At 59.8% G+C, this 27,784-nt stretch overlaps 3 protein-coding genes across 16 annotated transcripts in view; 1 reads left to right on the top strand and 2 right to left on the bottom strand.

Annotated features, from left to right (window-relative positions):
- The window catches only part of ADD1 (adducin 1), a 91,325-nt gene extending 84,607 nt beyond the window's left edge, over positions 1-6,718 (top strand). For 6 of the 11 annotated variants that reach the window (XM_070372790.1, XM_070372791.1, XM_070372794.1 and 3 more), the window contains 2 exons: positions 2,435-2,521; positions 5,001-6,718. In XM_070372790.1, the coding sequence (XP_070228891.1) occupies positions 2,435-2,521; positions 5,001-5,368 (455 nt within the window). In that variant the 3' untranslated portion in view covers positions 5,369-6,718. Of the gene's footprint in view, positions 1-2,434; positions 2,522-3,162; positions 3,198-5,000 lie in introns of those variants that run through there. The other 5 variants (XM_070372797.1, XM_070372798.1, XM_014477822.2 and 2 more) reach the window with 2 other exon arrangements.
- A 311-nt stretch (positions 6,719-7,029) lies between these two features.
- MFSD10 (major facilitator superfamily domain containing 10) lies at positions 7,030-11,472 on the bottom strand. 3 transcript variants are annotated; one of them, XM_070372811.1, is made up of 14 exons: positions 10,839-11,468; positions 10,203-10,420; positions 9,999-10,095; positions 9,744-9,847; positions 9,317-9,475; positions 9,075-9,236; positions 8,713-8,821; positions 8,500-8,611; positions 8,211-8,319; positions 8,033-8,123; positions 7,809-7,856; positions 7,637-7,726; positions 7,349-7,508; positions 7,030-7,169 (listed from the first exon to the last, which is right to left on the bottom strand). In XM_070372811.1, exons 2-13 carry the CDS (start codon positions 10,374-10,376, stop codon positions 7,393-7,395), a joined length of 1,371 nt encoding a protein of 456 aa, XP_070228912.1. In that variant the 5' UTR covers positions 10,377-10,420; positions 10,839-11,468; the 3' UTR covers positions 7,030-7,169; positions 7,349-7,392. The 3 variants fall into 3 exon arrangements, with proteins under 3 accessions (XP_070228912.1, XP_070228913.1, XP_070228914.1); XM_070372812.1 differs by lacking the exon at positions 10,839-11,468 and adding an exon at positions 10,530-10,806; XM_070372813.1 differs by having other exon boundaries at positions 7,054-7,192; positions 10,839-11,472.
- A 1,139-nt stretch (positions 11,473-12,611) lies between these two features.
- Positions 12,612-27,761, bottom strand: NOP14 (NOP14 nucleolar protein). Of its 2 annotated transcripts, none has more exons than XM_070372789.1 (18): positions 27,421-27,761; positions 24,914-25,048; positions 24,321-24,462; positions 22,509-22,651; positions 21,958-22,092; positions 21,190-21,312; positions 20,124-20,255; positions 19,499-19,820; positions 18,903-19,033; positions 18,317-18,402; positions 17,391-17,526; positions 16,212-16,313; positions 15,605-15,800; positions 14,766-14,925; positions 14,139-14,286; positions 13,608-13,726; positions 13,353-13,508; positions 12,612-13,107 (listed from the first exon to the last, which is right to left on the bottom strand). In XM_070372789.1, exons 1-18 carry the CDS (start codon positions 27,610-27,612, stop codon positions 13,008-13,010), a joined length of 2,658 nt encoding a protein of 885 aa, XP_070228890.1. In that variant the 5' UTR covers positions 27,613-27,761; the 3' UTR covers positions 12,612-13,007. The 2 variants fall into 2 exon arrangements, with proteins under 2 accessions (XP_070228890.1, XP_005894494.2); XM_005894432.2 differs by having other exon boundaries at positions 15,605-15,758; positions 27,421-27,759.
- Between the last annotated feature and the right edge of the window lie 23 nt (positions 27,762-27,784).

Genomic DNA, 27,784 nt, shown 5'->3' with positions numbered 1-27,784 from the left:
ACCTTCATCTCAGCCACAGTCACGGCCCAGGGTTTTCTCTAAGCCCCGAGCGCTCCCTGGCCGGGCATGGTCACAGGCCCAGGGCCTCGCGTGGCCCCTTTCCCCACCCTGCAGAGGGGGCCCAGGCTGGGGCTGTCTTCCTGTTGGCAGCTCACAGGCTAGGAGGACATGGTTTTGTAAAACATGTTGGGACTACTTTGCAACAGAGGAAAGTAAACAGCTCTGAGAGCCAGAGCCTCCTGGAGCAGCTTTTTTCACACTTCAGGTTTTTAAAAGCAGACTCAGGCATCGTGATGGCCAGGAGAGAAACCGGCCTTCCACTGTGTCTGACACGAAGGCTCAGGAGTCTGAACCGCTCTCCCAGAGTGCCCTGGGTCGGTTGCCATGCAGCCCCTGGGGCAGGACGTCCCCTCCAGGAGGCTCGTGCCGCCCTTTCTGGCCTCAGTGTGCACACTGCTCCCTCCTGGAGGGGACGTCCCGCGGTGACCCTCCAGGGTCGATAGGGACCGTCCTGGGAGCCATTTCTGCTTCAAACACTTTCTCTGATTTCCCCCAACTTAATTTTTCTTTTTAGTCTTGTTTTAGGTCAGCTGCATATGCATCTGTGGCTGCTGTTGACATTTGAGTTGTGAAAAAGGCTGCTGTGGAATTGCCTTTCAGCTTGTTAAGTCCTCGGTGCCTGTCGCTTTCTGTTCTGTGTGCGTTCAAGTTAAGACTCCGTACACATAGATGCAGGGGGAGCCTGATCTTCGGGTCACAGCGCTGATTCTGACTGCCTCCTGGGCAGTGCAGGCGGCCTGCAGGAAGCTCTGTGAGAGCCACAGCCCTGATACGGACTGAGAAGGAGAGCTCGTGTGTGGGCCTGAGCCCCCGGTCCTGTAGCCTAATCCCAGCTCCTGTGCACAGAGCCGTGTGTCTGCCCTCTGGCCCCTCCCGGTGTCTGGGAAACCCGGATTTTTTTTTTCTTTTAGTTTAACCACAAGGCATGAGAGCTTTCTCCGCACGTGAAGGCTCTGTCAGGAGGGATGTTAGAGGGAGTGAGTGGGTGGATGTGTGTGGTGACAGCTGTGAGCATGCTGTGTGCTCACAGACCTGTCAGCATGGGAGTGGCAGCCAGGGGCCCTGCCAGGAGACCCCTGCCCAGCACTGCTGCCAGCCCTTGGCGTGGCGGGAGGCGGTAGCGCGTGCTGCAGGTGAGACTCAGGCTCTGTGTCAAAGGTGAGCACTTCAGGTACAGGGAAGAAAGCCTCTGGCCTCTTTTCCTGGTGGAAGGAATTTGTGTCCTCAGGCAGGAGATGTGCCGGCCTCTGTGCGTAGACACCTGGCTTCAGGAAGGGAGCTGTAGGTTTAGGAGGTGTAGGGAATACAGCACTTACTAGCCCTAAGCTATTAACGTGAAAAGTGACAGTGAGACGGGAGATTCTAGGAACTAGGGTAACAGTGGTATACACTTTTCCCTAAATGAGAGGTAGACTTGGAATTTTCTGGATCCTAGTTCCTGTAATTTTTTTCTCTGGGTTTTAGAGCATTTTACTTTAGGAAAAAAAATACGCATTACAAGTGCCGAGTTTATTCCTCTTTAATGTCTGTTTTATGTATTTCTTATCTATTTTATTTATTTAATACCTATTTTATTTCACTGTGCCAGTCTTAGTGGGGCTTCTTTGGTGGCTCAGAGTCTGCCTGCAGTGTGGGAGACCTGGGCTTGATCCCTGGGTTGGAAGATCCCCTGGAGAAAGGGCCTGGCAACCCACTCCAGTGTTCTTGCTGGGAGAATTCCATGGTCAGAGCCTGGCAAGCTACAGTCCATGGGGTCGCAGAGTCGGACGCGACTGAGCGACTTAACACTTTCACTTTTTCACCAGGCTTCGTGTGGGATGCGGGATCTAGCTCCCTGACTAGGGATCAAACCTGGGCCCCCTGCGTTGAGAGTGTGGAGTCTTAGCTACTGGACCACCAGGGCAGTCCCTACAGCTGCCAGGTTTAAAGTATTGGTAAAAATGCTCTAAATAAAAGATTAAAACCAAGATTGTGCTCATGGAGTGTCCCTTGAAGTGGCAGGTAGGGTGTGGGTGCTTGGGACCTTGGGCTCTTCCTCAGCAGTGGGATGCTGAGGATGTGGGGAGGGGGCTCCTCACTGGGGGACCGGCCAGGGGTCCCTGGTCAGCACAGCACAGAGGCAGCTCTGGCGATCCCGAGATGCAGGTCCACACTCCAGTCCTCGTGGGCTTCCTTCATCCTCTTTCAGACAGCGACTGGGAAAAGCTGAGGACAGTGGCTGCGAGCTCTTGTCTTCCAGGCTCCGGCCTGTGCCCTCCTGGAGGCGGCCCCATGGGCAGGGCAGGCCAGCCCGGCTGCCTTGGAGGAGGGTGACGGGGAGGCCCTGGGGTTCACAGCTCTTCACACACTGTCCCCGTGGTTTGTGCATCTGCAGAGAATCTGGACCAGGCAAGAGAAGAGAAAGAGAAGAGCCCTCCGGAGCCGCACACGCCCCCCAGCACCCCTGTCAAGCTGGAGGAAGGTGAGCGCTGGCTGGGGGTGGGCCTGAGGCCACCCCTCGGGGGGAGGGTACATGGTTGCCCAGGGCGCCCTCGCTGGGAGGGGGCAAGTGTCCTGACTTTGTGGAAGAAGAGCAGCTGAGTGTGGCAGGAGCTGAGCTGACACCAGTGGCCAGCATGCGTTTGCATGGGGCCAGTGCGTCGCTGGCTCTGCGCGCCCACGCCTCTGTGCCGTGCCAGCTCTGCGCTGAGAACTGCAGGCGGCGCAGACCCATAAGTGTGGTGCGCGTGGTCGGGGACAGAGCCTGCCTGCGTCCGTGACGTCAGTGTTGCCCACTGCTTGCACATTTCCTCCACCCTCCTGTGCTTGGGTTGCCCTGGAAGCGTCCTCCGTCATGTCCAGGCCCCTGAATCGCACTCTCTGGCCGTACGCAGAGCCCATGGAGAGTGCCGGGCCCCGGTGGTCTCCCAGACCGCCTGCCTGTGTCTGGGGCCCATGGCCTCTGTGTCTGTCCTCCATCGTGTGCGTGGTGCTTCCCCTGCCTGTCCGGGGCCTTGGCCCCACCCCCCCCCCACCCGCCCTCTGTCTGTAACCCAGTGGCTGTGACTGATGCGTAGACTCTCTACCTGTGCTTTTCTCTTCCTGTGGCTGCGTGACAAGCAGGAGGTGGATGTGCTAAAGAGTACCTGTTACCATAGTAAGTACCGCCTGCCGCCTGGCCCTCTGCTGGTAATCGGAATTCCCTGTGCTTTGCCTCATTCTGCTTCTTTGTTGCTTGTTAAGTTTTGTTTTCTGTTGATTCAAAATAAAAAGAGCCCCCCCCCACGCCCCGCCCCCCCCATTCCCTGTCCTTGCACTGTGGGTAGTGACCCTCCTGGAAAGGGCTGGGTCACCTGAGCTGTGTGGTGGGCAGCCTGTCCTGGAGTCCTGCGATCCCAGGTGGGGCTGCTCAGACCACTCTGGGCCTCAGAAGTCCCAAGGGACCACGTTGTCCTATTCACCTTCGAGACTGGTGCTGCTCAGCGGAGAGCTCTGCTCTGTCAGACCAGACTTGAGTCTAGAGTAGACTCAGACAGGCTGGGATTTTGCATGGGGGTTGCATGTATTTTGATCTTTGCTTAAGCTGGGTGCTTAAGCTTAAATCTGAGGGGGTGGGAGGGAGACATCACTGCTCTTGTTTAACGTGGCATTTGGTCCAGCGGTAAAAGTCGCCCCGCGCACCCGCAGGAGCCTCTGTTTCCAAGAGCGGATCCCCAGTGCCTCGTGCGCAGCTGAGCCACGTGGTTCGCTCTCCTAAGACCCGGGGTGAGGGGTGGCGGAGGGGAGGGGCACGCCAGCCTCCCGGAGCCGCCCTAGCCCCCACTCCTCCTGCTCCTCTGCTCCCTGTCACCTCCTGAGGTTTGGCTAGATTGCCAGTGTTGCCTAACCTCCCAGTGGCTTGTAACTTTGTAGACTATGTTTAAAAAATCCACGAAACTGGTTTCCCCTGGGGCTAGAAAGCAGGCCTCAGACTGTTTCTCTAAAGTCAGTGCCATTTGGCTTACCTTTATGTTTCCATGTTGAGGGGCTTCCCTGGGGGCTCATTTGGTAAAGAATCTGCCTGCGGAATAGGAAACCTAGGTTTGATCTTTGGGTCAGGAAGACCACTGCAGGAGGAAATGGCGACCCACTCCAGCGCTCTTGCCTGGAGAATCCCATCGATGGAGGAGCCTGGTGGGCTGCAGCCCGTGGGGTCACAAAGAGACGGACACGACCGAGTGACGGACACGTCACTTTCACTTTTCCAAGTTCAGCTTCTTAAAATGGCTTGAATTTTTTGCCTGTCCTTTACGTTAGAGTTCATCTCTCTTTTTTTCCCCCCTTTTCTCTTTTTTTTTTTCGGAGTTCATCTCTTTTTGAATTCTCTAGCCTACAGTGGCCTTTGGTGGTGATGTTGACGCCAGTCTGGGAGTTCACTTGGGGTTCTCCGTGGACTGCCACGGTTTAGTGTTCACTCGGGTTCTCCGTGGACTGCCACAGCTTAGTGCTCACTCGGGTTCTCCGTGGACTGCCACGGCTTAGTGCTCACTCGGGTTCTCCGTGGACTGCCACGGCTTAGTGCTGTCCTTGGGGGACCACGTGTCATGGATGCACGCTTAGGCGTAAGCTCAGGACCACTAATGCTCGTCCTCTAATGGTTCAAGTGTTTAAGGCAGAACATTGCAGTCCTGAGACTGTTTCCACGGGCTTTCGTCACTCTGTCCACGCCTGGGGACTGAGCCCTGGGACTGAGGCTGGTTTTGTCAGCCCGCTGTCCGTGAGAAGGAGCTAAAATCACCGTGAGACCGAGCCCACGTCTCACACTGTGGGCTGCATCCAGCCTTGGAGTAAAGTAGACCTTGGTGAGAGCTCCTTACTCTGCTCTAGAGTCACTTCCAGGGCAGCGTCTGTGCAGGGCCCTTGGGAGGCCCGGAGAGCCGGGCGGTGGCTCTGTAACCGTGTCTCTCCCGCCCCCCCACCAGACCTGCCGCGGGAGCCTCCGTCTGCAGACGACAGTGACGCTGCCACCTTCAAGCCGACTCTGCCCGACCTGTCCCCCGATGAGCCTTCAGAAGCACTCGGCTTCCCGACGTTGGAGAAGGAGGAGGAGGAGGAGGAGGAGGGGCTGGGTGAAGCTGGGGGCCCTCCAAGCCCCTCCGGGTCCCCCTCCAGGTCCCCCCCGGTGGCCAGCCCCGAGCCAGCCCCAGCCCAGGTGGCTGAGGAGGCTGCCTCCCCAGCAGCCGAGGACGCTGGCAGTGATGGGTCTCCGGGCAAGTCCCCATCCAAAAAAAAGAAGAAATTCCGCACCCCTTCCTTCCTGAAGAAGAGCAAGAAGAGGAGCGACTCCTGAAGGCCCTTCCTGCACACGCCGCGCCGCGCCCCCATCCCGTGTAATGGAATGCAGAGGCCCGCCCCCGCCCCGCCCCCGTGTAGCCAGCGCCTCCCTCGGTGTGACCAACCCCCACGTAGACCGGTGCTAACCTCGCGTGTGTGCAGCGGCCTGGCCCGCAGCCTCGGGTTCTGGGCGAGACGCGGCCTCCACATCCACCTCGGAGCCAGCCCTGCCCTGCAGGGGTCAGCACCTCGGCCCCTCTTGTAGCTCCTCAAGGACACTGTCCCCCGGGAGCCGAGTCAGGGTCCCAGCTGGATGGGGGCAGACCTGCCCACTCTGGCCTTGACCCCTCCTGCTCTCCTCTCGTGAAGTAACCCGCGCCCCATCTCTGCTAGGCTCCCCTTCACCCCCAGGTCTCAGGTGACTGAATCAGACCCATAGCTTTCTGCTGGTGTTGCCTGCTCGGTGATCCTTGTTCAGATACACAGCCTCAGTCCTGTGAAAGCGCCCCAACAGCCCAGGCCCCCGGGATGGCCTTGGAGAGGGTCAGGGCTGAGCCGGCGCCCCAGTAGCTCATGGCGCAGCTGGTGCTGGTCCCCGGTCCCCTCAGCCAGAACCAGACCAGGGGCCGCGCTTCCCCCCTGAAGCGTCCTGAACCCGTCGTCATAGGGATGGCGCCTCCGGGGGGTGGTCCTGCGGACCTGCAGCTCCCGCAGCCCCGACGGCATGCACGGGCAGCACTCTGCTTCTGCTCTCTGTCCTGGGGAGGGCCTGGCACTGAGGCGGGTCTGCACCTGAGCTCAGCTTGGCTGGGAGGCTCATTCCCTTGGTTAGAGGGCAGCTCAGGGTGGGGGTAGGCCCCAGAGGTCCACTGACGTCCTGCAGTCACCCCAAGGCCCCTCCCGCCCTCCAGCGCCGCATCCGTGGAGCAGAGCCGGGGGCTGCTTGGCTGGAACTTGGGGTGGCCGGGGTCTCCTCGACAGTGGGCTGTCCCAGGAGCTCCAGAGCCAGCCTGTCCCGACAGGCCCCTGGGGTGGGGGGACCCGAGGCCGCCTGCATGGCGCTGACCTCCGCTTAGAGCTTCCTGGCAAGCTGCTCTCTGTGTTGTCTTGTCCTGGTGGTGGTCGAGCTCCCCACCCTCACCCTGCACTCAGTTAACCACAGGCTCCTCCTGCCCTCTCTTCCTCTCACCCCACATATGCAATGACTTTAATTTCATTTTTGTAGTTTATTTTAACTCTTTGTATCTCAACATGAAGTTTAGTTGCATATACAGACACAGGCTTGGGAGGACAGGTCCTACGGCCTTTCTTCATTGTAACATGTTTTACTCACAAATAAAATTCTTTACGCAGTTTCCTTGTCTAACCTTGGGAAGCAGTCTTGCATCTTAATTCCTTTTGTTTGCTCCTTTAAAATAGGACTTCAGAAGTTTAATGTTCCAAAGATTCCAAAGTGAGCACTTATCTCTTGATCCAGCAGAGTTTGTCACTTTGTACCATGGGGGACACAGTCTGAGAAGCACCCTGCCCCAGGTGTCTTCCTCTTCTTCCCCAGAGGGCGGTGTTGGGGGCTTCGGGCCAGGGCCCTGGGAGAGGGGAGGGGCGTCAGGCGGCCTCCCCACCCCCACCCCAGGGCAGACGGGAAACCACCGGGCAGAGCCTGGCACCCTGTGGTCAGTGCAGCTGGAACAGCTGTCACTCCAGTTGCTGCCCCTGGTACCTGGGGGAGGTGGGGGGACGGGATGTGCGCTGCAGGAAGGCACTTGGTCTGTAACAGCTGCTTTGTCATGCTGAGGCCGGGCTGAGGCCCTGTGTCACTGAGAACAGAAGACAAGAAAGTCTGGAAGGTTTTAGAATCTGATCCTGACAGGCAGGTCCGTGCTGGAGTATCGTGCACCCTAGAGCTGCAAGCCCCGGACCCCGGGGGCGGGGGTGAGGGGGCTGGAGGGGGTCAGGCGGGCAGTGGGAAGCTGTCCTGGCCCAGGCCCCCACTTACCGCGCAGCCCCCCATCCTCACATCATCGCAGGCGGGCGGCCCAGCTACTCGGCCTTGAGTGTCCGCGCCGGGGGGCTCAGGGTCCGCAGGATGGAGAAGGGGAGCAGGAAGAGCGCCGCGCACACGGTGTAACAGACACGGGCGCCGGCCAGCCAGTACGCTGTGGAGACAACGGGGGAGGTGACGGTGCCCCGGGCCCACCTGCCCCCTCCAGCTCGCCCAGCAACACCCCCAGCCCCGGTCTGGCCGGGCCTCCAGCATGCCCCGAGTGCCGTACCACGGCCTCACCTGAGGCGGCCACCACGGGCCCCATGGCCCTGGCCAGGGCGCCCAAGCTCCGCAGCGTGCCCATGACCGTGCCCTTCTGCCCGGGCGAGCCTGTGGGCGACAGGGGACAGCCGTCAGGGGCCCTCAGACCGCCTCCCAGGGGCTGGCCTCGCGCCAGGGCAGGGCCTCTCACCATAGCCGGCGACCACGGAGGACAGGCAGGGGACCACGACGGCTGCGGCTGGGAGGACACCAGGGAGACGCTGGTCAGTCCGGGGAGAGGCCAGAGGATGTGGGGGGAGGGGCCAGGCCCCGCCCCGCCCGGGCCTCACGCCCGAAGGCCCCGCCCTCACCCGCCGGCCCCGCCCCCGGCCCTCACGCCCACAGGCCCCGCCCCCGCCCCGCCGGCCCACTCACCCCAGGAGTAGAGGAGCAGCCCCAAGCCCAGGATGGGCAGCGTGTGTCCCCAGCCGACGAAGAGGGAAGCGGGGATGAGCAGCAAGATGGCCTGTGGGCGGTACAGCCCGTCTGAGAGCCCCTGTTGCCTCCGCAGAGCGCGGGCACCGCCTGCCCCCAGCCCCGGGGAACTCCATACCTGCTTCACAGCCGCGATTTCCCTGCCAGGGCGGATCCGCCGGGCGTAGGCGCCCTGGATGGTGGCCATGGTGAGACCGATGAAGAAAAACATCTTCCCCTGTTCTACCCTGCAAGGGGTGAGCCGTCAGCACCCCTGCCCTGCCGGTGCTGCCCTCACACGGCCAGGCAGCCGGGGTGACCTCGGTCCCCGTCCTCTGGGAGCTGCGCAGTCTGTCTCAGGACTCTGGGCGGGGCCCGGGGCACGCGTGTGCCGAGATGGGGATCCACTGGGGTGCGGGGCATCCCACCTGCTGAACCGGAAGCGCTGGTGCACCAGGAAGCTGAGCGTGAACTCCAGGCCGGAGAACAGGAAGAGGTAGAGGAAGTAGACCAGGCCCAGGCCGCGCAGGCTGCCAAGCCCTGGGGGGCGGTGAGGAGGGGCAGTGGCCCTGACGCGCATGCAGCCCCCAAGGCGGCCTGAGGGACCCCCCCAGCCCCACCCCCCAGGGCCGGCTCCTTACTGACTCCAGTGGGCGGGTCTGGGCCCCGCGCCACGGCGGAGAAGCGGAGCAGGGCCAGGGGGCTGAGCAGGTCCGCGGCGGCCCGGAACCCCAGGGTGACGGAGGGCGCCTGCGGGGGACAGCACTGAGGGCCTGCTAGGGGGTCTGGGGGTGGGCCTGACGAACCTGCTCGGCCCCTGCACCTTGCAGGGCCCCAGCAAGGCCGGGGGGTCTGGGGACCACGGGGTCCCAGGAGGCGCTGTGCTCTCAAGAGCATCTGGACACCAGGAGGGCGCAGCCTGGCCTCCCAGCACCTGGAGCTGGGACACATGATGGGCATCCCCACCTCTCTCAGCCCGGGCGCTGTCTGGCTCCCATCTTACCCGCTTCTCTGGGGGCAGCGTCTCTGGCAAGAAGCACCAGATGAACAGCAAGTCGGAGACGGCGAAGAGCAGGGCCAGCCAGGGCACTGTCTCCGAGGGCAGGAAGGCTCCCAGTGTGGGGCCCAGAGTGAAGCCCAGAGAAAAGGCCACCCCGATGACTGCCTGGGGAAAAGAGGGTGCCTGAGCGAGCAGGGAGACACGAGCCCCAGAGACCCCCACCCCTAAGCCCCAGGGCCACTCACCATGCCCTTGCTGCGGGCAGACGGTGAGCCCAGGTCGGCAACAATGGCGGTGCAGAGGCTAACGTTCCCCTTGCTGATGCCGCCTATCACCCTGGAGGCCAGGAAGGCCGCAAAGCTCTTCGAGGCAGCCCACACGGCGTACGAGGTGGCCACACCTGCCTACCCCAGGGCAGGTGCGGTCACTTGAGGCCAGGAGGGGCCCACAGTGGGGCTGGCAGGCTGAAACAGTACTCCTGGGACCCTGCCCTGTTCTGGAGCAGCCAAAGGCCACTTGTATGCCCAGTGACCCCTTGGCAGGAGCAGCTCTGCCACACCCTGGCTTAGCTCCAGAAGCCCCGCTCCCCCAAACACCTCCCCCAGGGAGCAGTGAGGGGCCACGGAGGGCCCACAGCTGCCTCCCAGAGGGCTGCCAGGTGGACACGCGTACCAGGGACAGCAGCATCCCCGGGCGCCTCCCCAGGCAGTCAGACAGGGCCCCAGTGAGCGGTGCAGAGAGGAACTGCAGGAGGGAGAAAACGGAGCCGATCAGACCTGGAAGAGACAGAGCTCACGGTCACCCCTCGGCCCGGGGGGGCCCCAAGGGAAGTGGACGCTCCGCGGGGAGAGGGGGCGGACCATGCCCCAGAGCGAGAAGGTGAGAACCAAGGTGTGGGGGAGGCCCCGGCCCAGCTGGGGACCCTACCTCCGAACAGGACGCTGTTGTACCTCTTCTCCGCTGGCATCCCGATGGCTGCTGCAAACCAGTCCACCCCGCGCTGCCAGGAGCCGTAGAGGGGGTCCTGGGGGACAAGGAGGCGTGGCGAACTCGGGCGTCTCTGAGGGGCTGGGAGCTAGGAGCAGCCATGGCGGGGTGCAGGGGCAGTGGGGCTGGCGGGGAGGGGCTCACGTGGGCACGGCCGTGGCTCTCCAGCAGCCCGGGAAGTAGGGGCAGCAGCAGGGTGAAGGCCAGGAGGTCCAGCAAGAGGCCGAGGAAAACCACAGCGACCACGCGGGTTTCTGGTGCCTGCTGCTGGCGGATGGGCGGGCGCGGCGTGCAGCTCCCGCCGGCTCCACAGCCCATGATGGGAGCGGCTCCGATCAGGCCCGGCTGAGCGTGTGGCAGGTCTGCACGAGGGCACGGTGCACGAAGGCACGTCCGGTTACCCGGCCTGACGCCCACCCACCTCGGGAGGAGAGGATCCCTCCGCCCGCGAAGTGTCCCCAACCCACTCACTGCCAGAGCGCCCCTGAAGGATCTGCCTGCCCCGTTACCGGCTGTCGCTCTGTGCGCCCTGCCCCCGACCCTGGGCAGCAGGAAACGCAAGCTGTGGGGGAGTTACGCAAAGAAACGGCCAGCCCGGGAGGCCGACCGAGGGGGGCCGGGTGGGGCATCGTGGCCCCGGCACCTCCCGGCCCCCGCCCCACGGCCCCGGGCGGAGCGGTCGGGGAAACCCAGGCCCAGGCGGAAGCAAGGGGCAGCCTGGCGAGCCGGAGAACGACCCCCACCCACCCCGCCCCTGCCGCGGCCGCGCGCAGCACAGACCAGGGGGTGGACGGATGGACGGACGGACGGACGGACGGAGAGACGCGCAGAGGACCGCCGGGAGGGGCGGGCGCGCAGACCCCGCCCCGCCCACCCGGAAGCCGGCGTGGTTCCCCGCTCGGAAGTGGGCGTGGTTTCATAATCCGGAAGTGGGCGGGCCGCCGCGTCCCCTCTTCCGGCTACTGGGCCTGGCCTCACCGGCTCCGGCCAGGGCTGGCGTCCTGGCGGGAACTGATCAGATCGGGGGCGCCTGACAGACGCAGCCCCATTTGCCCCTAGATTCTGCGCCCGAGGGACGACCCGCCCGCTGAGGACCCCAGGGCTTTGGGTGACCCGTCCGGAGGGCGGGGTCCATCCTGACCGGACCCTCCTCGCGCCGTCCGCCCCGGCCAGAGGCCTGCGGCCGAAATACAGCTGCGGAAACGCGCAGTCGGCGCGGGCTCGCCCGCACTCGGGCCGCGGCGGGGACGGTGAGGCGTGGAGGCGGGACTGCCCGGCGCCCCGCCTGCCTGGGGTCACCGGGGAGGGGCAGCTGCCCGCATGGCGCCTGCGGACCTGGCTTGGGCTCCCCTGGCAGCCGGAGGGCCTGCCTGCACCTCCCGCTTCCCCTCCGACTCTTGAAATGCAGGCGTGTGTGGTCGAGCCGACCAGGACAGGCCACCCCGTCCTGTCCGCTCAACACTAATGCACTCCCCTGTAGACGACACGAACTTCAAGTAAGCCTCACGGCAGTCCCTTTGCCCGGCGTACAGCTGTTCCCCTTGAGTACCAGTCCGCTTTCCCCGAGGAGCAGGCGCGGCTGAGGCGTGGCGGCGGAGCTGAGGTGGCTGGGGAAGCGGCCGAGCGTTTGGCTCTCAGAGCAGCCCTCTCTGGCGCCTGGCCAGGCGGTCACAGCTGCTGTCACCACCAGCTTCTTAGGCCCCCCCTCGGCCCGAGGAGGCAGGGCTGAGGCGGGCATTCTGCCTGGTACTAACCTTTTCCAGGGCAAGGCCTGCAACGGGGTGCAGAAGCCCGGGACGGGCCGAGGTGGGGATGCAGGGTGACACGGAACCCGGAGCTGGGGCCGCTCCCCCTCCCCACAGAACTCGGCAGCAGCACCTGGGCACCCAGCGGCGCCCAGTGAAATAGCAGCGACAGCAGTGCAAGTTTACATGAGGTGGAACCTTGAGGCTGTACAGCCGGCCGGCTACACAGCGAGAAGCCAGCCCCATTCGTGGCCCCGACACCCACCAGGGCCTGACATCTGTGGAGTCGCCCACCTGGCGGACACCTATGGGAACAATCCTGGGGGGACAGCGGAGAGGACGCAGGCTTATCTGCTGAGGCCATCCCCAGTCCCCTCCGCCTGCTCCCAGGGGGCCCCAACACTGCCTACAGCTCCACAAATCACTCGACTCCCACCAGCCTCCGCTGGGGAGGTCTGAATTGGTCACCCTCTGTCTCATCTTGCACATGCCCAGTCTGGCCGATTGATCCTCAGATCTCTCGTTGTCACTTCTGTGGCTCGTGACCTCAGGGACAGACTCCGATGTGAGTTCTAGGGCCATCTATAGCTCCAAGGCCTCCGCCACGTGCCCTGGGGCCACGTGGGGAGCCAGGACCCTGGGGGACTGGGGCGGGCAGGGAGGCAGCATTCTGTGCAAGGCTGCAGCCCCAGGGCCACAAGGGTTGGCAGGCAGCTCCTGTGTCCTTACAGACACAGCCCAACCCCTTCCACCTTCCCCAGTGGTCAGCCACCCAAGGCTGGATTAGGGTGACACCAATCACAGCTGCTGGGTGCCAGGAAACAGGTGACTTCTTTCTTTTTTGACTTCCAAACTGTGTGCACACTTGTTTCACTGATAACTGAAAATCAGGTAACGTTATAAATACCACAGCAAATCGCACACAGAGGCGCGTGTGCCTGATTGAGCAGAGATGCTGGCCAGGACCCCGCCGCCCCGAGCCCCATGATGGAGCTCAGGACTGTCTGTAACCACGCCCAGACTGTGTAACCACGCAGTCTATCGGCACGCTGCTCCCGTGGAGGCCTGGTCCCACTTCCACAAGTGCAGTTCGTCAGGAGAGGCTTTTAACAGGAACGAAGTACAGGAGAAAACTCTGCGTTTCAGACAGCAGCCCCTCGGTGTTCAGTATACAGTATCTCCTTGTCTTTTTATAACATATAATTTATTTTTTGAACTTCTTCCTCTTCAGAGCCTTCCATTCACCCTCCTGTGTGGCCAGGCTGTTAAAAAGTTGCTTCACTTTTCGTTTTCTTTCCGCATCCCTTAAAAAAAAAAACCCACCTTTTGATTACTTTTTGGGGAACATCTTGCCCTTTTTCACATCTGAACCAGCAAGTGAGATCCACGTGGGGTTGGTGACTCAGTCCAGGACACGTGGAGGACAAGTGAGTGGGACATACCCCCAGGCTGCCCTCCGCCCTGGCCTGGCCACGGGGCGCTGGCATCGGGGTTGCGGGAGGGCCCGGCCTCCCCCCATCAGAGTGCCCGCCCCGCCCGCCCCGCTCACCGCTCCATGATCTCCGAGAGCCGCATGCGGGCCAGGAACTGGTTGTCCTTGCGGATCTCCCTGACGGCGCCTTTGAACTCCCGCTTGTGCTTGTGTATCAGCCTCCGCCGCTCCTGCTCCTCCCTGGTGCTGCCCTGCTTCCTGCCGAACTCCAGGCTAAGGGTGCAGAGACCGATGCAGGAGGCCGTCCTGGTGCCCGGGCCCCCCCAAACCCCCGGCCTCCCCAGGCTGGGGTGCTGGGCCCTCGGCACTCACACTTTGACGAGCCGGGGGGTAAACAGTTTCAGCGGCACCGGCTTGCTCTTCTCGCAGACCAGTGGCCGATAGTGCCTCGGCTGGTTTTCCATCTCTGTCAGAACGCTCCGACTCAGCTCCTGCGACGCCGAGAAGCTCACTCAGGCGGCCCACCCATGGGCCGGTGCTCGGCCCTCCCGCCGCCCCTTCCCTGAGCCCCTCGGGGCTGTGGGCCACGGCGGCCTCAGTGCGTGGCCTGGTGGGACCTCAGGCCCACTGAGACCCATAGAGCAACAGAACTGAACCCTGTCCCCCAAGGAGCCTGACAGTGGGGTGGCCCGTGGGGAGCGCACAATGGGGACCGACCCCACTCACACGCGGGCGCTTCCGGGCCAGGAGGGCTCCTCTCCCAGCTGCTTGTCGCACAGCGGTAGGCGCAGAACCCCGCTGGCCGGGGGCTCTGGCTGTTGGGAGCATGTGGCAAGGGGCAGCCCCCTGGAGCCTCTGAGCGGAAACACCTGCCCACCCGCCCGCACCCAGACTTGGCCTCACCTGGAGCGTGGGCGGGCAGCAGCGGGTGGCCAGGTGCTCCGTCAGGAGGGCTCGGAGGGGCCGCGCAATGTCGTGGAAGGAGGGCAGGGCGCCATAGGCGAGCACACAGCGCCTCACCAGAGCCAGACATACGGCCAGGCAGGACAGCCTGCAGGACGAGAGTGGCCCCATCACCCAGAGCCAGCAGCTCCCTGGAGGTGGAGGCCTCCCCCACGCGGGCCAAGGGCCTCCAGGTCAGACACGTGCCCTGAGCAGCGGCCGCGGGGGACGGCAGGAGCTGAAGATGACATCCTGTGTTCCCGAGCAGGAAGAAGGCTTCGGGACAACTGAGAAGAGTGGCTCTACCTTGGTATCAAGTTGAACAACCCACATACATGGGAGAGACCCAGGAAAACTGACTCACTCACTATGACGGCTGAAGCCCTCATCTTAAATAAACCTCACTTTGCTGAACTCATCTGTTAGATCTAATAGCTTTCTGCGGAACCCTGAGGATTTCCCACAGATAAACCCAGTGAGCAGCGGTAACGCAGGGCATCTTTACGGTGCTGGGTGCTGTCCGGCTCCTGGCCTGGCCTCTGAAGTCCAGGCTGGTGCCACAGCCCACAGCCCCGGGCCTGCATGTACCTGGTGTGATTGGCCTCCGTCTCAGTCTGGGCTTTCAGGCCGCCTGCCCACTGGAGGGGGAGGCTTCTCCTCTGCCACGTGGCCATGTCCTCCTCATCAGAAACCAAAAGCAACTCCGAGTTCTTCCCAAGTGCTCTGAAAGGGTGCACCAGAGTGTAACCTGGGTTCCGGGTGGGACAGGGAGAGACGGCCTGAGATCACGGGCTGCAGGCAGGCTCTGCAGGGTGAAGCCTGCGGAAGTTCACTGGACAAGCATGCACTGTGTTTACCACCAGAGATGAGGGGCAGCTCTGGCAGGGGCACCTGGGCCAAGTCCAAGCGCGGCAGTCCCTGCCCTCATGGGCACGCTGGACCGAGCATCAGCAAGAAGCGACAGACCAAGGAAAAGCAGAGGAGGGTGAGGGGCCCCTCAGGAGAGCTGGCCGGGTTGGGGCAGGATGGCGTCTAACCATATGAAACAAGTGAAAGACTCGATAAGCCGTAACCATTATTCCATCCCCACCCCCAACACTGCTTCCACTCACGACCGACCCGAACACCATGCTCGCGCGTTTCTGGCGCAGAGTCTGCCACCTGGGGGTCCTTTACCCGCACTCGGCTCACTTGTGCCACGTGGAGAGCGGCTACTGTGCACAGCACGCCCAGTGTGATCCTGACTTCACAGTGAGCCTGTGTGCGCGCGTCCGCACGAGCGGAAAGGCTGCTCTGGACGACAGCGCTTTTGTCTTCTAACTTTCCCACGCTCTGAGCTTTCTACTTTTTTGACTATGAATTATTTCTCAAGACTTTAAATTTCTGAAGCACAATGTACTTGAAAAAGCTTCCTGGAACCAACTCACCTTGGCTCTGCTTGTTTGGAGTTGCCATGTGAAGAATCCCAGCGAGAAAATTGATGAGCTCAGGAATGAACCTCTGGGACAGAGCCACATAGTCCAGGAACACGCAGCACACGAAGAGCCCCTTGACAGCGTCTTGCAGTGACCGCACAGGGCACTGGCGAGGAGTGCGGGGCTGGTCAGGAATGTTCCGGAACGCCTGCTGGCAGGCACCCAGCTTCCCCAGGACTCTGGCCTCCGCGGTGGAGCAGAGGTGGACGAGGGGCCCCGGAGACAGGACTCTGTGACCACGAGGTCCACCGCTCGTGGGGAACCAGTTATAACCCCCACAGTAAGCGGGCACCGACCACATGCCCATCGAGGAGAAGGAACAGTTTGGACTCTTAAAGCCAGCAGGGGTCTGACGGGATGCTGCGCCCTGTCACCCTGTCCAGGGGCCCTGGGAGGGGCACCGCCAGCCTGATGCCACGCCCTGTCACCCTGTCCAGGGGCTCTGGGAGGGGCACTGCCGGCCTGCTGTGTTCGCAGGCCCTTGCAGGGGGGTTTTGTTCAGTCACGGCCCTTGCACACTCCAAGGGGAGCAGGCTCTGATGGGGACTGTCTGACGTACCTTGGTGAGCAGCTGGCTCAAGCACAGCAGAGCAGGCGTGATGACCGGGTGCCAGAAGTCAGAGGTTGGGAACAACATCCCAGCAATTTTCAAGTAAATGAGCTGGAGAAGCAGGCCACCACCCAGATTAGAGGAGGGACGCACAGGACAGCCTGCTGTGCGCCTCTGTGCTGATCACAGAAGCAGACCCCACTCGCTGGGGACAGTGACCCACGCTGCCAGGACACTAGGCCCCAGACAGGCGGGAAGCAGAGGCTGACACCTCAGGCTCGCCACCAACCAGTCAGCAGAAAGGCCACGAGCTGGTCACACAGCCGCGACCCTCACCTCAAAGTTGCCTTTAAACCCCTCCCCAGAAACCCATCGGGAGTCTGGGTCTCTTGAGCACGAGCAGCCCGTCCCTGTCCAGCGCCTGCAGTAAAGGCTGTGCTGTCCTTCCCCAGGACCCACAACCGCTCACTGGCTCTGCGAGCATAGGGCAAGCGTGGAGCCATTTGGTTCGGTGACATCAACTCCTAAACCCTCACGCCAGCCTACAGGTCATGGAGCACTGCAGCCACTGCTCCTGCCCGCAGTGGGGAAGGCCCGGCCCGCGAGCCCAGATGGGGACTGGGGTGAAGCCCAGGTGGCCGGCTAATGCCGGCCTGCCCCGCAGGAAGTCGCTGCAGGGAGGCCAGCTGGGTCCGCTCGGACACGGCTCCACAGGGAAGGGGCCGTGGCTCCCAGGAGGGCTGAAGCCACGGACCCTGGCTCAGGCCCCTGCTTGAGAAGCCTGTTAACCACCAACATGAAGCCTGGACTCGCAGGTTCCTGCCAGCACCGTTAGCTCATTTTCAACCCAGAGAGCAAAGAATGAGATAGTTGAGCAGGATCCCTCCAGTGAGCGGACAGGACAACAGCCCTGGAGTGTGTGAAACCTCAGAAACCTCAGAGCCGTCAAAGCGTCCTCAGAAAAACACGCGCCCAGTGTGAACGGCTCTGTTCACAGAGAAAGCAAACCAGGAACTCTGTTCCAAGCACACGGCAGCTCACTGTTAACCGTCAGCACTCCTCCCAGGCCTGGTCCCGTGCGATCCCCGGATGGCCCTGGAGGCGCTGGGCAGACACCCCCTAGAAGCCCCCACCCCTCCGTGCCAGGACACCACACAGGACGGCCGATGTCTGCAAGCCCCCGCTCACCACGTCCAGGCCTGGGAAGGCTGCCCGGCCTGTGGTCTCAACGGTCCCTTCCATCTCGTGCATGGCGTCTCGGAGGACAAATTTCACAGCGTCACTTGCAGACTCAGGAAACATCTGGCAAAGGTTATACAATGGCCTGTTAATCAGAAACACAGGTCAGGGAGGATGTCTGCAGGGAACAAAGATAAGAAACCTCACATTCACCATTCTGCTGTGGCGTCAGCTGCCTACCACGTTGGAGCCGGAAGCCCTGACTCTTATGCCTGACAGGCCGTGCTGGTGACCCAGGAACTTTTCCAATAGTGTCTGTGATAACCTGGACTCATTTTCACCTTCTCCTAGAATCCTGGTTGTGACTTTCTGGCAGTGGTGGCAGAATGAGTCCCGTCTGCACAAGTCACAGCCCGGGGAGCAGGTCCCGTGTGTCCTGAACCCACGGATGCCTCGCCAGCTCTCCTGGGGGCAGAGGCTGCACAGGGGAGGGCGTGCAGCCCAGGCCGGCCTTGGGTGTCTGCTGTCATCACCCCCCGCCCCCAACTCAGCACCCTGGCCACTGCATCCTGCTCCAGCCAACAGGGCCCCGGAGCCAGTAGCTCTGCCCACAGGGGCCCTTTTGCACAGGGTGTAGACCCAGCCCAGAGCTCCCACGGGGGCAGGAGCAGACAGCGAACGAAACACATGAGCCAGCAAATACTCCGAACAAGCCTGAAGGGGCGCAGCTGTCACAGGCCCATTTGTTCGGCATTTAAAACACCCCCGTCCAGGGCGGTGGGGAACACGCGGACAGGACTGAGGGCCGGAGCTCGCTGCGGGTGCAGGGCCAAGGCGGCCTCCCCGATGCCGAAGCCACTTTACGACTTCACTAAATGGCACAGAATTTGTTCAACTTGGCCCCTGGTTCCAGATAACCCCCAATTTTCACTCACACAACCAGCTTGTCGATGACGCCGAGGTCTGGCGGGTCGCTTACAGCCAGGTCTCCAATGTATTCCAGAAGGAAGCCGAACAGTTTCTGCAGGAACAGGGTAGGTCAGCGCCCAGGGCGAGCCCAGAGAGCCCCACCCAGGACACCCGCCCCCACACCCTCGAATGGCCGGCGGTGTCGAGGGCTGCAGGGATGGGTGCAAGATGGGAGGCAGGCTGCAGGGCGGGGCGTGCAGGGCCCGGGTGTGGCTCCCTCGGCCGGGAGGCAACACCAGACTCCTGGATGGAGAACGTGACCAGCCCCGCTGTGGTCAGGGAGCGGCTTTACTGGGAGAGGACAGGCGCACGCCCAGCATCCGCTCCCCGGAACCCTCGTGCGGGGTAGACTCATGGTGGGTAGTGCCGGGGCTCCCCTCACACCCCCGGGCCTGCCACGGACCCGGAGCCGACACCCATCCAGGCCCCGCTTGCTGGCCCGCCCCCATGGAAAGTAGCCAGCCGCGAATACGGCGAGCGCCGGTGGCCGGCGGTGCCGTGGCTGCCAGGCCTCTGCCCGCTCCTGGTGCCGCAGGGGGACAGCCAGCGTACTCCCAGCTTTGCTTTGTTCCCCACTGCGAGGCTGGGGTGGTTGCATTTCTGAATTCTCTCCACAACCAAAAGCTGGTCTTCCATTGATTTTCCGGACAGTAAAGACTTCAGTTCCTCGCAGGATTCGGGAACTGTCAAAATAACAAACAAAAAGCACAAAACGCACTCCACACTTATCTTGTAAAATGAGAACTACTCACATTTCCGGTAACACAAACATGAATACTGAACACAAACTAAGCAACAGAACTCCGTTTGCTTCCCCCACGGAGGCAGTTCCGCCCGTATCATAGAAACCCTCTTCTTATGTGAGTATCACGAGTTCCAACAGATCCCCCCGGAGGACAGATTCCCCTGGCAGCCCTCAGCACTGCGGAGTCACACAACGGCCAAGAGGCCGCCCGGAGCCCTGGGGTCAGGCCCGGGGGACGCTGTGGAGAAGGATGACCGAGTCTGTCTGCGAGCCAGGCTGGCACAGACAGGCAGGGTGGGGGTGTGGCCGGGTTGGCCCCGCCCCCCTGCTAACACAGCCCAGCCGGGCAGCCTCGCCAGGTCCCCCTGCTACTCGGAAACCTCAACGCCAGGGGTCTGCCAACCTGCGAAGGTGTAGGGCAGCTGGGCCCTGGCTGCCGCCTGGTCGTCCCTTGGCAGCCGCTCTCCAGGGCTTGGACGCTGATCCCCCTGGAGCTGCGCGTGCACTTCCACACTGTCGGCGTCAGACTCCCGGCCCACAAGGCCGTCGGCGCTGTGGGCGTCCTTGCTGTCGGCGTCAGACTCCAGGTCTGAGTGGCCGTCCGGGCTGTCACTGTCCTCCGGGCCCCCCTCGCTCCAGCCTTCACCCTCCTCCTCTTCTTCCTCTCCGCTCTCCCCACCACTGGAGTCCCCACTTGGCTCCTCCTCGACGTTCATCTTCCCATCCTGCGAACAGAGCGCGGACACCAGACACATCAGTACTCTGGTACAGCAGCCAGTATGGCTGTGGCCGTGCCCGAGGGCTAGGGGCCTGGGGGCACCGGGCCTCTCCCACCCTTTCGAGACCGCTGCGCGTCCGTGGGCTCAAGGCCTGGGACCCGCGCTCTGCGGTCCCTGCCACCAGGACTCTGGGCAGAGAAGCTAGCTGTTTCTAGAAAGACAGTTTCCGTCTGTGGTAAAGCTATTAGGTGAGAAACCAGAAAATCTGCCGCTTTAAATGAAAACCAGGAAAGAAGGCAAACACCTCACTTTGTAAGAAAGCAAGCGCCGGTCATCTGTGTCCAGCACGAAGCCGTCGTTCAGGTCGTCGGCCGACAGGTGCTTTGGTCTCTTGCTGTGCGCATCCTCGTCTCTCCCGAGCATCCTCCGGAGCCTCTCGGCCTGAGCAGGAGGAGGGTTGCTGCTGAGCGCGCACCGGGCAGGGACGCAGGCCGCCCAGCGCCCCCGGCCTCGCAGCTGCATCAGGCCTGCCCTCTGCTTTCTGTCTTCAGCCAGACAGGCAGCCCTCGGCACGCATCGTATGGAACACTTATTTAACAAAAATAAAAACAAGTATCGCAGCAGAAATACTTCTGGCACAAGGAAGGAAAAACCCTGTTAGACTGAGGTTTCTCTGACCAAGTGACACCCGCCAACCGGAGTGAACTTCACTCGCCGCCAGACCCCAGGAGAGGAGCCCAACCCCACGCTGAGGCCTGACACAAGTGGCCGGCTCCGTCTACACCTGAGCACCGGCGGCAAACACTGCAGGCGGCCCCCGACGGGAGCAGGAACAGCCAGAAGCGCAGGAGCAAGCCTCTATTTCGTGTTTGTTTGTAACATATGGAAAATTTAAAAAACTTTTAAGAGAAAAACGTGAGACAGGAGTGCACTGTATCGCCAGCAGCTGTTTTGAGGTAAATGAATTAGGAAAAAATGTCATTTTTGTTACACTGGGTATTATCTGCTTTTTTTTTTTTTTTTTGCTTTTTTTTTTTTTTGCTTATAGTCAAAAATATAGTAAAACAGTATTTCAGGGCTTCCCTCTTAGCTAAGTTGGTAAAGAACCTGCCTGCAGTGCAGGAGACCTGGTTCCATCCCTTGGTCAGAAGATCCTTGGAGGAGGGTGTGGCAACCCACTCCAGTATTCTTGCCTGGAGAATCCCATGGACAGAGGAGCTTGGAGGGCTGCAGTCCACGGGGTCACAACAGTCGGACTTATGGACTAAACCATCACCCTCATCACCACAGTAAACAAACAGAAACTTATCCGTAGGCTATAAAGAGCCCACTGATAAAAGGCCCCCCAGGGCAGTGCCCCCAGCCCTGCCAGTACCTCCAGGCGTCTGAGACGCTCCTGCTCCTCCCTGGCCAGCTCCTCCTCCGTTTTCATCCTGTTAGAGGGCTGCGCTTTCATTTCAAAGCCGAGCTCACGAACCATCATGTCATATGCATCAGGCTAGGGCAGACAGAAGAATTTTTTTTAAATAGAAAAGACGTGCATGACCAGCCCCCCACGCGTGTGGATCGTGGCTGGACGCCGTTACGGAAGAGGCCAAACCGTGTCCTGAGCCTTTCTGCTTGTGTGACTGGTCCTGGTCGGGCTTGGCAGACACTTCTGGGCCATATACAAAAATTCTTCTCCAAATACATCTGCTTTAAGAAAACTAACCCTTGCCCATTTAGGCATTAAGTCCCCAAACGGGGTCCTGAGGAAAGAACAGGGAGGTCGACGCACAGATGTGCAGACGGCCACAGGGGAGGCTGGTGAAATACTACTATTTCTTAGAAACCAGTGACTCAGAAGACGGCAGCTTTTTCAACACTTACACTAAAATTCGGATACCCCCTGAAGGTCTTCCCCCACCCCAAGTCTTCCTGATACCAAGAAACCACCATTTTCTTTAGTGTCATTTTTCTGGAGTAAATATTGAAATAACTTCCACTTTACTTCCACCCCAACGGAACACACATCAGCTACCTCAATATCAAAGTTCAACAAAACACTCAGGTCCTAGAAAGGAGAGCAGATGCCCGGCTCCCCCTTATCTGTGGAATAAGTGCATGGCTCGAGGCCAGGCCAAGCGAGACGTGTCCGCCCCACCTTGGGCTTCTCCTTTCCGCCTCCACTCTCAGACTTGGGCATCTTGCAGGCCAGGAGAGCCTGGATTTCTTTCCAGTCTTGGTCTAGCTTCTCTGTGAGTTCAAGGGCATCTTCCCGTTGAGCCTGTCTCTCCCTCTGGGGAAAAAACACAGATGGAACACACCCCATTACTGTCGGTGTCCAGGCCCCACTGGACAACCGCTCAGCCAACACCCACCTTGCCGACTCAAACAGACCATGAGAAAGGAGCCTCTCAGGAGCCCACCAGGCAGAACCAAGTCCCCGCTGTGAGGCTGTTCCTCGACTCCTGATATGCGCCAAAACCAACTCAAAACACCCGTCCCCCAAATCAAACTCCCAAACACAAGAAACCATCAGGGTACCTGCCCGATGGCGTTACCACGCATCCTGTGCTCCTAGGCAAGCGACCACTTTCATTACATTCACAGAAAGTTTTAATACAACCTAAAACTGCCCAGCGAGAAAAGGCGGGGGCGTCCCAGCGCTGAGTCCCAGGGCAGAGCTGCCCTGGCACGAAGGAAGCTGCTCACCTTCTCCTGCTTGGACCTGGCGATGAGCTCCTCAATCAGCTCCCTGCGGGACTTGGGTGGCTCCTCGCCCCCGCTGGGCTGCTGGGTGGCCTTCCCGGGGACCGGCCCGCTTCCGCCTCCGAAGTGCGTCGCGGTCAGCTCGGCTGCAAATGGAGCAGAGAACCCCGTGAAGCCCAGGCCCCCCCAGAAGCGGGTTTTGCAGTTGCTCTGCCAGTGTTTCTCCGAGCTCGGTCCTGAGAACCCATTCCACGTTCAAGAGGAAATTCTCACTGGGTGGTCACTGAGATCATACGTACAGCGGCACTTAAACCAGACGAGCCCCTCTGAGAAAGCCCAGAGACACAAGAATGGGTCAGTGACTGGTTCCTCTGCTTCCCAGAATGCTCTGCACATTATAAGGGATCAGTGACTGACTGGTTCCTCTGCTTCCCAGAATGCTCTGCACATTAGAAACCACAGTCACGTAGTGTTCTACTAACTCAAGATTGTTCACAATGTTTTCTGAAAATAAAAATTTATAAACAAGGTGCTAGGACATGAAAGATCCCAGAAAGGATTCTCAAAGGAAAAATAAAATCTGTTGGCGCACTTAGTACAGGATTTAATTAGAAAATTTGAGTTGACTTTTAAGATGGAATTCTCCTAAGCAAGGAGAACACGTATTATGTAGTTGAACAAAACAGAATGTTTCCTAATGGTTCATTGTTAAAGGTACAGTAAATATATTTTTAGAAGTTAACAGGCTTTTCTCGTACAAGTTACTTAGATTTTGATGAGCTTGCTATAAAAACCAGAGGAGGACAGGAAGCCTCAAAGGAACAGCTGAGTCCCCAGGACCAACACCTGGAGCTGGACGCTCACTTTCCCCAGCCACCTGACACCACAGCTCCTCGCAGCAACATGGCGGGGGGCTGCCGACTATGTGATAAAGGTCATGCCATCAAACGTACGGGCCCTTCACCCACAGTGCAGGTGAGTGTGCGTTAACCGTGAAGTGTGAAGAGCTCTGAACAACAGAAAGTGCAAAACGAAAGGCTCTGGAGATGAACTACGTTCTCTCTCAACCACAGAGCCTCAGCAGTCATGCCCGCCTCCTGGTACTGTGGATGATCCACGGGCCACCCTCATTCCCAGGCCTCCTGCCCCCGCGTCACCCACAAACCAAAAGGCGGTCATGGGTTTAATGTGTTGGCTTTCCACACACCAGGAAGCAGCAGCTTTTCTGAAGATGCTGAACAGAGGGTATTTTAATCTACAAGGGTGAAATCCTAGTGACACGACCCCGACCTTATAGAAGGGCCCAAGATGATCAGACCTGAGCTGACTCCGAACTCAGTTCAGCTGCATGTCAATGTTAACTCAGTTCAATGTATATCTCCTTCATTACTACCTATAAATAAGCAGCTCAATGTTCCTTTCTCCACAAAACTGCCACAATTGGTTCTGGAGTAAACAAAGCCTAAGAGAACTAGATAAACACTGTCCTGGAACACACTTGGTCAGAACCAATGACTCAGTGGTAGCAAAGCAGAGTGGGTTTGCACAGAAGTGCTGTCCAGGGATTAGCACGGTGGGTTTTACCTACAACGGATGGACAATCTCCCCAATTCTCTGAGCTCATGGGTAAAATGAGCTGGGGTAAAGTTCGAACAAGAGAAAGCATACAGAAGTGCCTTCTCAGCTTACAGAAGTCTGTATATCTTATGGACGCATACACCTTTTGAAAGGTCTGCAGCTGCATTTTCTCGGAGTCTGGGCAGGAATGGCAGGAAGAGCGTCCTGGAGCAGAGCACGCGGGTGCCCGGGCCTCACCTGACAGCGCTCCCCGGCCCTCAGTGTCGCTGTCACTATCGACGATGTCGTTGTGCTTTTCGATATCCGCCAAAGACTGGCCGTAATGAGTTAATTCTTCATCTTCATTTAGGTTGTAGATGCTTTTTTTTTCATGTTGTCGCTAACAGGACAGAAAAAAAGTCCATCTCCTAAAATTTCCATGTTCATTTAAAGTTTTAAAAAAATTACTTTTTTCATTTTTGTGCAATGCGTCAATGCTGCTTTAAGATGATTCTGGGTCATTTGAGCAATGATTCAGACAGAAACAGAACCTACAGAAGGTAAATAAATCAACCGGCCCATCTAAGGCGCTGGGAAATGGCACTAGGACCTCACCACCACACTCGGACCCCCTCCAGGATGCGTCACTGCTGTGCACTCTGGCTGAGGCATCTCTCCGCCCAGCTGGTGTGTGCAGAAGGCTGCTTCCCCTTAGGCCTAGCCAGGCGAGCTACACCATTCATGATTCCCCGCTGTCACCCACAGAAGCGTAACTGAACGAGGGGGACTGGCCTCCTCCTCCTGACTTCTGGGCAAGGAGACAGCAGGGGACCCTCCCCGGTCTCCCCTACCTGCTGCTCCAGAGCAAACCTCTTCATCATCTTCTCCTCCGGGCTGATGCTGCTGTTGTACTCCCCAAAGCGTTTATCTCGGAACACGTTGGACTTATCCCTTTCCTTGTACTCCTTCAGCAGAGTCTGGGTGCGCTGAAAAGCAGATCACAGAACTGTCTCTCACTGGTCCTGGCAACTCTGAGCTCTGATGCTTGGCAATCTGGGTCCCCAGAATGGAGCCACTTCCGCAATGGGACACACTGACGGGTCTAATGAACTGGAAGACACCATTTTTTATGCCTCAGGCCACTGAAACTAACAGTCCAAGAAAGGCCAATCTATTGGCTACAAAAACTGATCTCAATTACTGAGGGGAAACTGCCAGACAATGGAGTCAAGAGCAGACCAGGAACCCAGGGGATTCGCTAGGGAGTGCTGGTACCTTGTGCCTAACACCCAAGGTTACAGCAAAACAACAGCAACCAGAAAAGAGCAGAACAAACGAGTGCTCAGAGGTCACTCTGCCAGGTGAAGCAGCCAGATGAGTTGAGGTTGGTAGCTGAGAGAAAGAGAAGCCAGGGAACCAGGAGCTGAGTAGCTCTTCATGTCAACACCACCACCACCATCAATTACAGAGACTGCGGCAGCATTGCCTGTCTTTGGCTGGTTATGTTCATATACGTGCCAGTATCTGTATATATGGTTGACAGGGAGGCCTGGTGTGCTGTGATTCATGGAGTCCCAAAGAGCTGGACTCGACTGAGCAACTGAACTGAACTGATTGCTAAAATCTGTGTGTGTGTGCTGTTGCTTCAGTCACATCTGACTCTCTGAGACCCCATGGAGTGTAGCCCGCCAGGCTCCTCTATGGGATTCTCAAGACAAGAATACTGGAGTGGGTTGCCATTTCCTCCTCCATGAGAAGGGAAGATCCTGGATCAAACCCGCATCTGCTGCACTGCAAACAGATTCGTTACCGCTGAGCTCCCAAACCAAAACTCACAGTGCTCTCTGGGTCATTCGTGGACACGCACGTGTTGCCCAGGAGGTGGAGACAAGAGTGAGGACTTGGGACCCCACCGCAGCACCGCCTCCCAGTGCGGGCTCCGGGAGGCGCCTACAGCCTCATCTGAAAAGGAGAGAATGGCAGTTCCTACCTCAGTCTCCTAAGGAGAAAACAGGACACTGAGGCTTAAGTAGGGAAGACACATCTGTCTGTTCTGGAGCTCCTGCTGCCCGCACCCTGCCCCAGCCTGCCCTGAGGTGTGTGGTGGGGGCATGGCGGAGTCAGCGCTAAGACTGTCTTGTCCTCCACTACTGCCAGTTCCTTCAAGTCAGGATGATGTTTGGTTCCATTCAAAGATCAGTCGGATCGCACACTGGGACAGCACAGTTCATGAGCCCATGAAGACAGGGTCAGCGGTTACTCCACCTTTACCCCTTCACCTGCCAGAACAGAGCCTAAACAAGAGCGCTCAGTGGCGTGCCAAGCTTTCCCAGGTGTTTAAACCCAGTGCACACCCTAGCCCTTACCAAATGTGTGACTGTAGGAAATTTACTCGTCCTTTCCGTGCCTTAATTTTTTCACTAACCTACTAATGTCTCCTCCTCAGGATGACAATAAATAGTTAAAACCACCCAGTGAGCATGTCTCAGAAGCTACATAGAGAATGCCAGCAGAATGGAATCTGAAAGTACAGAATAGTCTGGGACAGTGAGCACAAGAAAAGGGATGGCTGTGAGGTTTTCCAAAAAGGTTAGCATTTCAGTTACCTTGCAAAGGACAGTCATGTGCTTCAAAAGTGAAGTTGCTCAGTCGTGCTGACTCTTTGCGACCCCATGGACTGTAGCCCACCAGGCTCCTCGGTCCATGGGATTTTCCAGGCAAGAGTACAGGAGTGGGTTGCCATTTCCTTCTCCAGAGGATCTTCCCGACCCAGGGCTCGCACACGGGTCTCCCGCACTGCAGGTGGATTATTACCGTGTGAGCCCACCAGGGAAGTCCTATGTTGATGCATTCCTTCACCAAGCATCTACTGAGCAGCCTGTGTAATCCCTTATCCTTAAACCAGCAGAGCTCAGTCTCAAGGAAGGCGGTTAAGCGGGCCCCACGGTGACCAGGGCGGCACAGAAGTGATTAGCTATGTCAGAGGAGGCTGGACCTGTGCGCTGGGGCTCCAAGGAGCGACAGCAGTTCTGCAGGGCGATGTCGCCCCATCACACGCAGAAGTAGAGGCAAGAAGGTGCACACACTCCAGCCGACACACGACGCACACACGGCGTCTAACTGCGCCGGGCTGTCCTGAGGGCTCTCTCAGGGGACGCGTCCCACCCTTCCAGTCGCCCGCCCAGGAGGTAGGTACCATTGGCACATCCTATGTACACAAGGGGAACCAGCACCGTCGCCCGCGCGCTGCCGCAGGGGGTCGGGACAGCAGGGCCGCGCGGCTGGTCCGGGCCGGCAGGCAGGGCAGGGGACCCCTCGGAGGACGCCCCCTCCCCGGAAGGCCCGGCTCCCCGCTGACCTTCTGAAGGGCCCGCGCGCGCGACACCCCGGGCAGGCCCACGTCGTGGCGCGTCTTCCTGCCCAGAACCTGGAACTTCTGCCGGTTTACTTTCACCTCGAATGGGTTGGGGTTCGGCCTCGCCCGGCTCCCCAACGCGCCCGCCGGGGCCGCAGAGGCCTTCCCGCGCGCGGCGGACCTGGCCTTCCCCATGGCGACACACGCCACACCTCAGGGTGCGGACGAGGAAGAGAAGGCGGCCGCGGCTCGGGTTCCCTCAGCAGACACGTGCGGCTTCGCAGCCTGAGACAGCCGCCCGCATCTCGCGATCACTGAGGCAGCGAGAAGTAGGAACGTTGGGTAAAATACTGCCACGCCCCCGCGC

Source organism: Bos mutus, chromosome 6 (genome assembly GCF_027580195.1).
Source record: "Bos mutus isolate GX-2022 chromosome 6, NWIPB_WYAK_1.1, whole genome shotgun sequence".
In the NCBI taxonomy this organism is placed as follows: Eukaryota; Metazoa; Chordata; class Mammalia; order Artiodactyla; family Bovidae; genus Bos; species Bos mutus.
This window is presented reverse-complemented; position numbering and strand designations above follow the sequence as displayed.